We start from the raw sequence: 15,936 nt of genomic DNA on the forward strand, positions 1-15,936 counted from the left end.
AGTCAATTAAACTGAACAATGCTTAACTGAATCACCACTGGGTCAAGGAAGAAATAAAGAAATTAAAGACTTCCTAGAATTCAGTGAAAATAAATGAACAACGTATCCAAACTTTTAGAACACAATGAAGGCAATTCTAAGAAAAACTTTCATAGCACTAAGTGTCTACATAAAGAATTTGAAAAAATCTACCTGGGCACTAGTGGTGCATGCTTTAATCCCAGCACTCGGAAGGCAGAGGCAGGAGGATCTCTGTGAGTTTGAGGCCAGCCTGGTCTACTGAGCAAGTTCTAGGACAGATTCCAAAGCTAACTTGTCTTGGGGGGAAAAAAAGATTTTGGAGAAATCTCATACTAGTGACTTAAAAGCATTAAAAGCACACCTGAAAGCTCTAGAACAAAAGAAAGCAAACTGACCTAGGAGGAGTATTTAGCAGGAAATAATAAAACTCAGGGCTGAAATAAAAATATAAACAAAGAGAACAATACAAAGAATCAATGAAACAAAGAGCTAGTTCTTTGAGAAATTCAATAAGATAGACAAACACTTGTCCAAACCTATACCTTATGCCAAATGGCAGAGAGAGAATAACCAAATCAAGAAAATCGGATGAAAACGGGATCATAACAAACACTGAGGAAATCCAGAGGACCATTAAGTAATACTTCAAAACCTCTAATCCACAATTGGAAAATCTAAAAGAAATAGACAATTTTCTGGATAGGTACCATGTATCAAAATTAAATAAAGACCAGATTAATTATTTAAGTAGACCTATAACCCCTAAGGAAGCAGTCATTAAAAGTCTCCCAGCCAAAAAAGTCCAGAGCCAAATGGTTCCAGCACAGAATTCTACCAAAATTTCAAAAGAATTAATAACAATACCCTAAATTGTTCTACACAAAAGAAAAAGAAGATACACTGACAAACTTTTTTTTAAAGCTTTGTTATGTATACAGCGTTCTGCCTGCATGTATGCCTGCAGGCCAGAAGAGGGCACCAAATCCCACTAGATACTTGAAAGCCAAGGTGCTCTAAACTGCCAAGCCATCTGTCCAGCTCCCCCAAAAATTTTTATGAGGCTACAGGTACCCTGATACCCAAACCACACAAATATACAATAAAAAAAAAGAGAATTACAGATCAATCTCCCTAAAGAACATTGATGCAAATACACTCAATAAAATACTGGCAAACAGAATCCAAGAACACATCAAAAAAAAAAAAAAATCACCCATCATAATCAAGTAAGTTTCATTCCAGCGATGAAGGGACAGTTCAACATACGAAAATCTATCAATGTAATCCAACATATAAACAAACTGAAAGAAAAAAACCACAAGACCAACTCATTAGATGCTGGAAAAGCCTTTGACAAAATCCAACACCATTTCATGATAAAGGTCTTGGAGAGATCAGGGATACAATGAACATATATAAACATAATAAAAGCAATATACAGCAAGTCAACAGCCAATATTAAACTAAATGGAGAGAAAATCAAAGCAATCCCACTGAAATCAGGAACAAGAAAAGGCTGTCTGCTCTCTCCATATTCAACATAGTTCTTGAAGTTCTAGCTAGGGCCATAAAACAAAAGGAGATCAAGGGGATACAAATTGGAAAGGAAGAGGTCAAACCTTCACTGTTTGCAGATGATATGATTGTATACAAAAGTGGCCCCCAAAATTCTACCAGGAAACTCCCACAGCTGATAAACACCTTTAGTAATGTGCAGGATAAAAGATTAAATAAGAAAAATCAGTAACCCTCCTATATACAAATGATAAACAGGTTGAAAAAGAGAACTACACCCTTTACAATAGCCACAAATATATATATAAAATCTTGGAGTAACTTTAACCAAACAAGTGAAGACTTGTACGATAAGAACTTTCAGCCTTTGAAGAGAGAAACTGAAGAAGATAGCAGAAAATGGAAAGATCTCCCATGCTCTTGGGTAGGTAGTATAAACATAGTTAAAAATGGCAATCTTACCAAAAGCAATCTACAGATTCAATGAAATCCCCAACACAATTCTTCACTAGCCTTGAAAGAACAATACTTAACTTTAAATGGATTAACAAAAAACCCACGATAGCTAAAACAATTCTGTAGAATATAGAAACTTCTGAAAGTATCACCATCCCTGATTTCAAGCATTAATATAGAGCTATAGTAATAGAAACAGCTTGATATTGGCATAAAAACATACATGTGAATCAATGGAATCAAATCAAAGACCCTGACATAAATCCACACACCTACCAACACCTGATTTTCTTAAAATATTTATTTATTTATTTATGTATAAAATATTCTGTCTGTGTGCATGTCTGCATGCCAAAAGAGGGCACCAAATCCCATTACAGATGGTTGTGAGCCACCATATGGTTGCCGGGAATTGAACTCAGGACCTTTGGAAGAGCAGGCAATGCTCTTAACCCCTGAGCCATCTCTCCAGCCCCCAACAACTGATTTTTGGGAAAGAAGCCAAAATTGTACAATAAAAAAAGAAAGCATCTTCAACAAATGATGCTGTCATAACTGGATGTCGGCATGTAGAAGAATGCAAACAGACCCATATCTATAACCCTACACAACACTGAAGTCCAAGTGGATCTAAGATTACAACATGAATCTAATTACACTGAAGCTGACAGAAGAGAAAGTGGGAAGTAGCCTAGAACACACTGGCAAAGAAAACTACTTCCTGAATATAACACCAATAGCACAGACACTGAGATCAACAAATAATAAATGGGACCTTCTGAAACTGGAAAGCTTCTGCAAGGCAAAGGACACAATAAAACAAAACAGCAGCCTACAAAATGGGAAAAGATCCCCACCAACCCCACATCTGACAGAGGGATGATCTCCAAAATATATAAAGAACTCAAGAAACTAAACATCAAAGTATCAAATAATGCAATTTAAAAATGGAGTACAGACTGAAACTGAGAATTCTCAACAGAAGAATCTCAAATGGCTGAAAGACATTTATGGACTTACTTAACATCCGTAATCATTGCATTTGGGAAATGTGAACCAAAATGACTCTGAAATACCATAATCTTACACCTGTAAGAATGGCTAAAATCCAAAACACTGATGACAACTTACATTGGAGAGGATGCAGAGTAAGGGGAACACTCCTCCATTGCTGGGGGGAGTGCAAACTTGTACAATCACTTTGGAAATCAGTATGGCGGTTTCTCAGAAAATTGGGAATGAATCTACCTCAAGACCCAGGAATACCACTTTTGGACATATACGCAAAGCATGCTCAATCATACCACAAGGACATTTTGCTCAATTATGTTCATAACAACATTATTTATAATAGCTAGAACCTAAAAACAAAAAAAAAAACCTAGATGCCTCTCAAACAAAGAATGGATAAAGAAATGTGGTGCATTTGCACAATGGAGTATTACTCAGCAGTAAAAAACAATGACATCATGAAATTGAACTTGCAGGCAAATAGATCGAACTAGAAAAAAAATCATCCTGAGTGAGGTAACCCAGACCCAGAAAGACAAACATGGTATGTTCTCATTCATACATGGATATTAGATGTAAAGCAAAAGATAACCAGGCTATAATCCACAACCCTAGAGAAACTAGGTAACAAGGATCCTAAGAGGTATGAATCACCCTGGGAGAGGAAAATAGATGAGATCTCTTGTGTAAACTGGGGATGAGGTACAGGAAAGGGGAGAGGAGAAAGGATGGGAATAGCTGAGTTGGGGAAGGGACAGAGAAGGAGAGCAACAGAAGAGATATCTTGATAGAGCAGGCCATTAGGGAGAAATCTGGTGCCAGGGAAACTCCCAGGAATCCACAAGTATGACCTCAGCGAAGACTCCTAGCAGTAGAAAAGGTGCCTAAACTGGCATTCTCCTGTAAGCAGACTGTTGACTATCCTAATTGTCATAGAACCTTTATCCAATAACTAATGGAAGCAGATGCAGAGATTCAGAGTCAAGCACCAGGACAAGTTCCAGGAGCCCATTTGAAGAGGGGGAGGAGGGATTATATGAGCAAATAGGTCAAAATCATGATGCGGAAAGCCAGAAACAGCTGACCTGAGCACGTGGGAGTCACGGACTCTAGACCAACAGCTAGGGAACCTATATGGGACTGACTAGGTCTTCTGTATGTGGTGACAGTTGCGCAGAGTGGTCTGTTTGTATGGCCCCTGGCAGAGGGACCAGGATCTGCTCCTGATGCATGAGCTGGCTTTTTGGAACCTGTTTCCTATGGTGGATGCCTTGATCAGCCTTGATGCATGGGAGAGGAGCTTGGTCCTGCCTCAATATGATATGCCATTCTTTGTTGACTCCCATGGGAGGCCTTACCCTTTCTAAGAAGTGGATGGGAGTTGAGGATAGAAAGGAGGTGGTAGGTGGGAACAGTAAGAGAGAAAGGAAGGGAAACTGTGGGTGATATATTAAGTAAATTTTAAAAATTTAATAAAAAATGTTAAATTTACTAAATTAAAATTATTCTTGAGGTCATACTAATTTTCTTTATTTATTTTGGTTCTTATCAAGACAGGGTTGCTTTGTCGACCAACCTGGTCTCAAACTCAGAGATCCTTCTGCCTCTGACTCCTGGAATTAAAGGCATGAGCCATCACACCCAGCAAAACCACACTTACAGTTCACATCTGTTACCATAACTTTCTGGATAGTTCCCCCACCATGGTACTATGATATTGTACACTTCGCTTAGCTTTAATTCACACTAGTTTATGTCCATGCTTCCCTTCCACCTTTTTTCCATTTTGTTTTGGTTTTGCTTGTAAATAAATAAATAGAGGTAATTATGGTCTCTAAAATGGTTTCTTCACCTAAATAGACTGAATTAGCAGACAGCTAACAATAACAGAAGTCGGCTGGGCGTTGGTGGATCACGACTTTAATCCCAGCACTTGTGAGGCAGAGGCAGGCGGATCTCTGTGAGTTCCAGGACAGCCTGGTATACAAGAGCTAGTTCAAGGACAGGCTCCAAAGCTACAGAAAAACACTGTTTCGAAAAACCAAAAAAAAAAAAAAAAAAAAACAAAAACAAAAAACAAAAAACAAAACAAAAGCCTTTGTGGTTTTCTTGGTTTATTTAGATTTATTTATTTTAGGTATATGAATGTTTTGCCAGTCTGTATTTATGTGCATCACGTGCACGCCTGGTGCCCACAGAGGTCAGAAGAAGGGTGTTAGATCCCCTGAAACTGGAATTGCAGATGATTATGATGCACCATGTAGGGGGTCAGAACTGAAACCAGGTTGTTAGGAAGAGGAACAAGTGCTCTCAATTACAGAACCATCTCTCCAGTACCAGAAAATACTTTTGTATCCACACTCAAGATTCTCTGATCTCACATAAGAATCAGACACGAATGCAGTTAAATAAAAATTAAAGATAAGTAACCACACCCAAAAGCAACAAAAATACAATGCCCCTTAAAAAAAAAAGCAGAAAGACAGTCATGCATCTTTTCATTCAACGATACATGTAAATAAACACAAATTAACAAATGCATCTGGCAACTACTGAAAAAAGAGGAAACTTCAGTATGACATGGCTGAAATCTCTGCTCTGATTTGTCATTTCCTTACAGTGAGTGATATGACCACCACACTATGTGAATAAAAATGCAAGCAGTAAAACAGCTATGCCAACGATTCAAAAGTTTGGACAGGAGGGCAAACATACACATATTTAGATACTCACTTGTTCCAACTTAAAGATATGCTGATTAAAGTAGTGTTGTAAACGTTCATTAGCAAAATTAATACAGAACTGCTCAAAACTATTATTTTCATAGTCTTCAAACCCAAAAATATCAAGAACACCAATGGACAAAGTCTGTAAAACAAAAGAAAACTTATTTAAAAACAAAACTCCAACTTACTCATATTACAAGTAATAAAATACTCCTTTCTGTAACAGTTTTGGTGCTGTCTAGTATTTAAGTAAAATATACAGCAATCTGTTAATCACTTATGTAAATTATCACATAAAACCATTATAACAGGAAAATGTACTTCATTCTAATTTAGAAACATATGTGGGAGCTAAAGAGATGGCTCAGCAATTAAGAGCACATACTATCTTTTGCAAAGGACCCACATTCAGTTCCCTGCACCCACATCAGCTGACTGACAACCATCAGTGACTCCAGCTTCAGGGAATTTGATATCTCTGGTCTTTGTGGACACTGAACATATATGCATCTGCATACACACTCACATACACACACACACATGCAGGCATGCATTAAGAAATATCTGTAATGTAATGATAACCATATAATCTGTTATAAATATTTTTAAAAACATGGATATTTCTTAATCATTGGACACGAAATTGAATGGACTTTTTTAAGAAAACAGACTTATAGCAGATGGTAAAACATGTAAAATGGCAATCAACAAGAGCAAACTATACTTTCCTGTTACAGTGGTTATCATACGATAATTGATATTAGTGTTTAACTGTTTTTCTCAACTTTAAAAATAATATTTAATTGACAGAACTGATTGAGATGTGATTTTAGGGTGAGCAGGAAGAGGGAGCCATCACTGTAACTCACCCACAGCAGTGTGAGCGTACATTTACAATTTTCTGAAAGCTCACATCATAGGGTCTTAAGGCTAATAGGCAAATTAACTAAAGTAAGCTCTTTTCATTGTAAATATTTCTTTTAATAATACAAACTTAAACATATATAATATCTGCACTACAGTATCAAAATATACAAAGTACAGGGTGAGTGAACTATTATCTTGAGAAAACCAAGAAATCTTAAGTCCTATGAGGGAAAAGAAACAACAGGTATAAGAAAAATCAAAAAAGGTTAGCAAAGTGAAAAATCAGCACAATAAAGTTACTTCTGGTTATGACAAAAAATGATGCAATTCTTCTTACTTTGATCTAAACCACAAATAAACAATTTTGTTGTCAGTACTGGGCATACAACACACTCAGTAGGTAAAGGTACTTGATATCAAACCAGACCTGAATTCTAGCTGAGTAGTAGTAAATCCACTTAGTAGAATGGGAGAACTGATTCCCAGAAGCTGTCCTCTGACCTCCAGATAGTCAAGAACACAAAATAAATGTACAGAAAAAAGTTCTCCAAAGGCAGAAGGAATGTGAGGCCAAGGACACCATGAGGGATTCATAGGGAGACTTTGATTGATAAATAAATAAATAAATTGCGTGAATGAATGTTTGAAAAGTGATGGAGGAAGGTCATTGGTTAAATAAAAAGAAACCGCTTGGCCCTCATTGGTTAGAAGATAGGTGGGAGGAGTAAACAGAACAGAACGCTGGGAGGAAGAGGAAGTGAGCTCAGACTTGACAGCTCTCCTCTCGGGAGCAGATGCCTCAGAGAGATGCCATGCTCCCAGCTCCCAGGCAGACGCATGCGATGAAGCTCCGACCCAGGATGGACATAGGCTAGAATCTTCCTGGTAAGCGCACCTAGGGGCGCTACACAGATGATTAGAAATGGGCTAAATTAATATGTGAGAATTAGCCTAGAAGAGGCTAGATAGAAATGGGCCAAGCAGTGATTAAATGAATACAGTTTGTGTGTTGTTATTTCGGGCATAAGCTAGCCAGGCAGCCGGGGTGCTGGGGACGCAGCCCCACCGCCCTTATTACTACAGAAAAGTGATTAAGGACCACCTTAGGCCTCCTCCCCACCAAAAAAGAACAAACCACTAAATCAACTCATGACACTTCTGCAACAACACTTAGATCCTAGCTATTTAGTAGAGGACATAAATGTCTACTGTTCTCTTTCTTAATATTTGACTTCTAGAAATTACCTTTGTGATGTCTTACTATGATTCATTCAGATTCACCTTTAATATCTGTTACCAAGTTTGATTACTAATATTCATGACAACTTGAAAGAATCTAGGAAAAAGGTCTCTTTCTGGCCATGTCTGTGAGGGCATTTCCAGAGAGTTTAACTGAGGTGGGGAGATCCACCTTTAATGTGGGTGGGCAGCTCTATTGCACTGGCTGGGTTACAGGGACATGGGGGAGGTATCCCAAGCTGAGAGAGCTGAACGCCAGATTCCATCTCTTTCTGCTTCCATTCTGCAGATAAGATGTGACCAACCACCTGAAGCCCTTGCTGGAATGACTTACTCAAGGTGGAGAGCTGTACCCTCATAATGTGATTAAAATAAAGTGTCCTTAAGTTATTCTTGTTAGGTATTTTGTTATAGCAGCAACAAAAATAAAACCTAATGAACCATTCTATCTTTCCCACTTTCCTATCCCCCAACTCTGAAAATGGATCTTGGCCTCTAAATCGTAATCTTCCGACTTTAGTCTCTTGAGTGCTAGGATTAGAGGCATGCATCACAACCCCAAACTCAATCTCATTCTAACATGGGGTATAACACTCTTGATTAAATGAGAAAATGCCTCCACTGGTGATGAGATGCAGTAAGCAAACTAATATGGTGTCCAAAAAGATGCTTTGAAAACTATATCATGCTGGGTGGTGGTGGCACACGCCTTTAATCCCAGCACTTGGTAGCCAGAGGCAGGCAGATTTCTATGAGTTTGAGGCCAGCCTGGGCAACAGAGCGAGTACCAGAACAAGCTCCAAAATGACACAGAGAAACCTGTATCAAAAAACAACAAGCCAGGCGGTGGTGGCGCACGCCTTTAATCCCAGCACTTGGGAGGCAGAGGCAGGTGAATCTCTCTGAGTTCGAGACCAGCCTGGTCTACAAGAGCTAGTTCCAGGACAGGCTCCAAAGCCACAGAGAAACCCTGTCTCGAAAAACCAAAAAAAAAAAAAAAAAAAAAAAAAAAAAAAAAAGAAAAGCATGACAAGATATTTGGCTTTCATTCCTAAAACGAATGGCAAAAAATTAGAAAGGAGAATAATTTCTCTCATATTAGAAAATATAAACACTGATAATATACAATATGGATAAAAGTTCAGAGAAAAAAAAAACTACACCTCACTGGTAGAAGTATACAGTCCTTGCCAGGTGGTGCTGGCAAGTCTCTAATCCCAACATTTAGTAGATAGAGGCGGGCAGAACTCTGAGAGTTTGAGGCAGGTCTGGTCTACAAGAGCTAGTTCCAGGACAGGCTCCAAAGCAACAGAGAAGCCGTCTCAAAAAACAAAACAATGAGCCTATAATTTGTGATCCTAGAGAAGCTAAATAAGACGGTGAACCCAAAGAAAAACATATAGTTATCCTCCTGGGTATTGGAAGTAGACAAGATTACTGGGCAAAAATTGGGGACTGGGGGGTGGGGTGGGATGGGGGAAAGGGGAGATAGGGAGAGAAAAGTGAGAAGGGGAGGATGAGGACAGCTTGGGGGAATGGGATTGTTGGGATAAAGGAAGGGTGGATATGGGAGCAGGGAAGTATATATCTTAATAAAGGGAGCCATTTTAGGATTGGCAAGAGTCTTGACTCTAGAGGGGTTCCCAGGGGTACAGAGAGATGTCCCCAGCTAGGTCCTTGGGCAGCTGACGAGAGGGAGCCTGAAACGGCCCAGTCCTATAGCCATACTAATGATTATCTTGCATATCACCATAGAACCTTCATCTGGCGATGGATGGAGATAGAGACAGAGACCCACATTAGAGCACTGGACTGAGCTCCCAAAGTCCAAATGAGGAGCAGAAGGAGGGAGTACATGAGCAAGGAAGTCAGGACCACGATTGGTGCACCCACCCACTGAGACAGTGGGGCTGATTTATTGGGAGCTCACCAAGGCCAGCTGGACTGAGTCTGAAAAAGAATGAGATAAAACCGGACTCTCTGAACATGGCGGACAATGAGGGCTGCTGAGAAGCCAAGGACAATGGCACTGGGTTTTGATCCTACTGCATGTACTGGCTTTGTGGGAGCCTAGCTTGTTTGGATGCTCACTTTCCTAGACCTGGATGGAGGGGGGAGGGGAGGCCCTTGGACTTCCCTCAGGGCAGGGAACCCTTACTACTCTTGGGACTGGAGAGGGAAGGGGGAGGGAGTGGAAGGGAGGGGGAGGAAAAAGGGAAGTGGGGAGGAGGTGGAAATTTTTAATAAAAAAAAAAAACACAGATTGAACTCAAAAAAATAAAAAACAATCAAAAAATGAAAAAAAGTATACAGTCCTTTCGGGAGCAACAGATAACATCCTTAAACCCAGGAAGAATAAGCTAAAGTTATCCTATAGAGAAGTATACAAAGGTCAGTAAAAGAATATCTATACTGGAACATGGTGGAGTCCACCTCTAACCCCAAGAACCTATCAGTCAGGCATAGAAGGATCTCAAGTACAAAACAACCTGGCTATACAGTAGCACTCTGTCTAAAAAAAAAAAGTATTTATTTTAGTATTGTTTAGGATGAAACAAAAATATTTACTTGTAGTGAGATAATCTAAGACACAAATCACACTAAATATCACAATTTGGGGGCTTTAGGGGGCGGGGTTCCCCCCAAGGAAGTTTCTTCATGTAGTCCTAGCTGTCCTGGAACTCATTCTGTCATATGAGTGGGCTGGCCTCGAACACACAGAGATACACTTGCCTTTGTCTCCCAAGGATTGGGATTAAAGGTGTATGCAACCATGCCCAGCTAGTATTACACAATTATTAAAAATATATAATGACATACTTTATGAAATCTTATATGAAAATGTATTTTATAGGAATCTATTTTAAGAAATTTTTATATAAAAAACAAAACTGGAACAATACAAAGTTTGATTCTATTTCTATTTTTAAGATCAACTTTGTATATAAAGGTCCTTAGCATGTAAATAAATAGGGCGATGGTACAGAAAGACACACAGAACAGTTAACCTGAATATGGAAATAAGTAACAGAAGTAAAGCTGATTTGACTCTATGTAATTTTATTCCTTAAAATTTCAAGTACTCACCAGTTTATTTAATGGTTTTCTGGTAAAATATAATACAATAGGTCTTTACCTTGGTATCATGTTCCAAATCTTTACTATTTAGAAGTGCATGATTAATACGAAACACGATCCAGTCAAACAGAGCACTATATAAAGATTTAGCCATGGAGTTTCTCACTGTCACAGCCTATAAAATACAAAGAGAATTATGAATGTAAAGTGAATTAAGATTGCAAAGTGGAATGGTAATAATTTCACTAATATACAATAACAAAGAATGTTTTTGCTTTCATTTCAGAAGGAAAACCTATTCTGAATTAGAAAACTAGATTGTCTGTCAATTTAAATAGCCTATAATCGAAGTTTTCTGTATTTACTCTAATTTAGTCCAACTCAGGAATCTAGAAAAAATTTCCATGAAACAAAAACTATGTATGAATCACTCAATTCAAAGCATTTTTTTTTACTGTCTATGGGGGCATATTTTCTCCCAAACAAAATGGGAAGTCTGAAAACAAATAACTATACCTGTTATAATTGGAGAAAATAGTCTAGGTTATGAAACCTGACAGCAGCCGGGCGGTGGTGGCGCACGCCTTTAATCCCAGCACTCCGGAGGCAGGGGCAGGCAGATCTCTGTGAGTTCGACGCCAGCCTGGACTACAAGAGCTAGTTCCAGGACAGGAACGAAAAGCTACAGAGAAACCCTGTCTCAAAAATAAAAAAAAAAAGAAAGAAAGAAACCTGACAGCAAAAGAGGACATTATAATTTGTAGAATCCTTCTTTCACTCTTAGAATATAGACATTATACTAGCTATCTTCAGTTTGTCATTCAAAGTACTACATAACAGTTTCATTCAAGAAAATAGTAACAAGCCAGGCATTGGTGGCACACAATCCCAGCACTCGGCAGGCAGATCTCTGTGAGTTCGAGGCCAGGCTGGTCTACAGAGGGAGTTCCAGGACAGGCTCCAAAACTACTAGAGACACCCTGCATCGAAAAAACAAAAAACAAAAAAAAGAAAATAGTAACAATCTCTTAATTAGGCAATTATGAAATTTATATTTTATTTCACTTCATTATTTTCTTGATAGAATCCAAGAAATAAAATAAAATGAAAAAGTAATTTTGAAAGATTCCAGGTATCAAAATTGGGTATACACGAAAACAAAAAGTGGGAGAGGATATAAATTAAAGAAAATTCACATTTAGAAAACAGTAAATTCCAGCACTCAAGAAAATAAAGCAGGCATACTGGCATACTATCATAAGTTCGAGGCCAGCATGAATCACAAAGTCAAACTCTCTCCAAAAGAGAGGAAAAAAAAGAGAAACACTTTAGTTTACAAAATTTTTTAAAAATAATTGAGTCCTATCACATAAAAGAATATAAATGCTAATAATGTTTTACTGTTTATATTAACATCTCTGTTTTCAAGTGGTAAGGAAATAAGAGAAGACTACCAGTCAATTTCTGTTTCTGAACTCATTCTAGCTGTATGGACCACACAAGACACTTGAATTACTAGGTTACAGTTTAGATATCTATAAAGTAGAGATATAATATAACACATAACATAAAAGAGATTAACTTATTTATGAATTTCAATAATTTAAAAAAATGTTCCAAGTCACGCATGGTGTAAAGGCCTGTACTCTAGGCATTTATTATGAAAAGATCATGAGTTTCCAGGTTGGTATACCATTGCTGATTTTTAAATATTTATTTATCTGGGAACATATCACTTCCTGGCAGTAAGTACTTGCACCTTTTGAGCTATCTTGCATTCCTTAGCTGATTTTTTAATTGTTCTAAAGAAAGATACCAGATGGATTTGGTTTAATTAGAAAACCCTCGTTAAAAAGAACTGGAGACCTTTTATCTAATACTCTCTTAATGGTACTTAAGAAATAAACTGCAAATGACAAGAAACAGCATGCTCCAAGATAACAGAGAGGAAACACCACATGGTAGAATGTAAATTAATAGAAATGTAATAAATAATTTAAGTTGGTAGAGCTAGTGAGTAAAAAAACCCAAGCTACGGGTCAACCATTTATAATTAATATGAAGTCTCTCTGTCAGTTATTTGGGAACTGGCATCAGGAAAAAAAAGTCTGATCACTAATGAAGATACAACAGCTGCTAAGACACATTATAAAAACTGTATTATAAAAACTGCTGGATTAAACCAACCTATATATTTTTATACATTTTTAAAATGTCTTCACTTCAAAATGGAAGTCAAAAGATAGGTTACTTTGGGGAAGAGGTGACGGGGAACCTCCTGCAGCCAAAGACCTTTAAGACCAGGTTGGAGCGTGAGCTTTTGGGTACCCAGAGAAAACCACAGGCCTGCCCAGCTCTCAACTCTCTTGTTCCGGCATTCCACGCCTTGAGGTTGGACTTCCCATTCCAGTTGTGAGTTTTTCCCTGTAGTAATAAGAGTGGCAGGGGGGCTGCGTCCCCAGCACCCCGGCTGCCTGCCCGGCTAGCTCAGTCGGTAGAGCATGAGACTCTTAATCTCAGGGTCGTGGGTTCGAGCCCCACGTTGGGCGCCAAAATGTAGCGGCGTAAACGAATGCAGACAGATTGTAAAAATATATATAGTTTTAATGTAGAAATAGACTTACAGAACCACCGTTCCCGCGGAGACCAGGAAAGCAGAAGAGACAGCTCGGAGCATGCTCGCCAAATTTATAGGCAGACATTAGCCCGAGGCGAACACGCCCCCTAAGGGGCGGGACTTATCCCTACATTTCCCTTTACAATAAAGAATAATCTTGAAATAATCTTTTAGAGTTATCTTGGAATTATTTGACTCCCGTCTCTCCCTCCCCTTTTTATGCATTCAGATTCAGAGAGGTCATGCTTTTATTTCTATAGGACATGAGAAGCTATGGAATTGTTCCAGGTTAACATGAACCAGGTTTGATCAGGGAAGACCTGGTGAAAATTCTGACTTCAAACATAAAGAAACAAAACTACAAGACATATAACATATGTATTTTACTTGTTAAAAAAACAAACAAACAAACAAAAAACCTTTAACTGACTTGGGCACACCACATATTCCATACTTGTATGCTACTTTTTAAAGTTTATGTATTTGGGGTTGGAGAGATGGCTCAGTGGTTATGAGCATTGCCAGCTCTTCCAAAGGTCATGAGTTCAACTCCCAGCAACCACATGGTGGCTCACAACTATCTGTAAAGAGATCTGGTGCTTGATTCTGGCCTGCAGGCATGCATGCAAGAACAACACTATATACTTAATAAATAAATAAATCTTAAAAGTTTATGTCCTAAAAATGGATGGCCCAGGTGATGCAGCATTTCAAAATGCCTCTGTTATGGTCTCCTCCAAATTCCGCATCCAAAATAGCCTCACGGCTATTGGCTAAGATGGTCCAGCCTCACAGACTATTTTAGCAGTGGTTTAATATCCCAATTAGATTGCTTTTGGTAAGATTGCCATTTTTACTAAGTTAATTCTGCCTACCCAAGAGCATGGAAGATCTTTCCAATTTCTGGTGTCTTCTTTAGTTTCTTTCTTCGAAGATTCAAAGTTCTTCTCATACAAGTCTTCCACTTGTTTGGTTAGAGTTACTCTGACATATTTTATGCTATTTGTGGCTATTGTGAAGGGTGTTGATTCTCTGATTTCTTCCCCAGCCCTTTCATCATCTGTTTATAGGAGGGCTACTGATTTTTTTTTTTTTTTTTAGTTAATCTTGTATCCTGCTACATTGCTGAAAGTGTTTATGAGCTAGGGAAGTTCCTTGGTAGAATTTTTGGGATCACTTATGTAAACTATCATATCATCAGCAAACAGGGAGAGTTTGACTTCTTCATTTCCAATTTGTAACCCCTTGATCTAATTTTTACTTGATAACTGTTTTATTATGTATAATTTTATTATTTAAAGTTAAAAAAACCTGGGGGCTGGAGAGATGGCTCAGCGGTTAAGAGCATTGCCTGCTCTTCCAGAGGTCCTGAGTTCAATTCCCAGCAACCACATGGTGGCTCACAACCATCTGTAATGAGGTCTGGTGCCCTCTTCTGGTCTGCAGGCATACACACAGACAGAATATTGTATACATAATAAATAAATAAATATTTGAAAAAAAAAAAAGTTAAAAAAACCTTCCTTTTTATTTAGACAAAAAATGTTGTGGAATAATCCTTCTATACACTGTGTACCCACATGGCAGCTCAAAAGTGTCTCTAACTCTTGCCTCCATGGTATCTATATACATATGGTACAAAATATACACGCACACAAAACACCCATACAAATTAATAAGGGTTTTTTAAAGATCCTTGAAGAAAAATGAAAGCCTACTGTTTATTTGCTTAGGTAATGAAAGCCTACTATTTAAAACCACACTGAGTTTCTGGTCCAAGAAGGTAACCTGCATATTACCAAAACAGCAATGTAAACACCAAGTCAGCTACAAACCCATTGATCTACAATATTATCATGCCTGCAAGATATGATACAGAAATGGTGGCACAAAGCTTGTGGAAGAAACCAACCAATGTCTAATTTGACTTAACGCCCATTTCACAAGATAGAACCCATATCTGACCCTACTTGTACGACCAAGAACCAGAGGGCAGAGTGTCCAGGAACCTAGGGTAAAATCAAATATACTGATCTAAAATAAACAAACAAGGTGGACAGTTATGACTCACGCCTTTAATCCCAGCACTCAGGAGACAGAGACAGGCAGATCTCTATGAATTCAAGGTAAACCTGGTTTAGAAAACAAGTTCCAGGACACAAAGAAACCCTGTTTCAAAAACCAAAACAACAAAAACCAAACTGAGAAAGTGACTCCTAATGATATTCTGTTATACTTATAGATCAGTACCTTGTTCAGCCATCATCAGAGCTTCCTCCAGCAGCAAATATAAACAAAGAAACTCACAGCCAAACATTAAGCAGAATGAGACACCTTGGAACACCCAGCCCTAAATAGGATATCTCCATCAAATCCTCCTCTCTCAGAGCTCAGGAAACCACTTGG

The 15,936-nt window shown here is 38.3% G+C and overlaps 1 protein-coding gene and 1 non-coding gene across 5 annotated transcripts in view; one reads left to right on the forward strand and one right to left on the reverse strand.

The window, feature by feature from the left end:
- Myo9a (myosin IXA) overlaps positions 1–15,936 on the reverse strand; it is a 199,273-nt gene that overhangs the window by 114,239 nt on the left and 69,098 nt on the right. For all 4 annotated transcript variants that reach the window (XM_041679416.1, XM_041679418.1, XM_041679417.1 and 1 more), the window contains 2 exons: positions 10,972–11,088; positions 5,737–5,871 (listed from right to left, as the gene is read on the reverse strand). In XM_041679416.1, coding sequence (XP_041535350.1) covers positions 5,737–5,871; positions 10,972–11,088 — 252 coding nt within the window. The remainder of the gene's footprint in view (positions 1–5,736; positions 5,872–10,971; positions 11,089–15,936) is intronic.
- Positions 13,390–13,462, forward strand: Trnak-cuu. Its single transcript has one exon. It is a non-coding gene; the product is annotated as a tRNA-Lys (tRNA).

This window comes from Microtus oregoni, unplaced genomic scaffold (assembly GCF_018167655.1).
Source record: "Microtus oregoni isolate MIOR12 unplaced genomic scaffold, Mior012 000032F_ref0000030, whole genome shotgun sequence".
Taxonomy (NCBI): Eukaryota; Metazoa; Chordata; class Mammalia; order Rodentia; family Cricetidae; genus Microtus; species Microtus oregoni.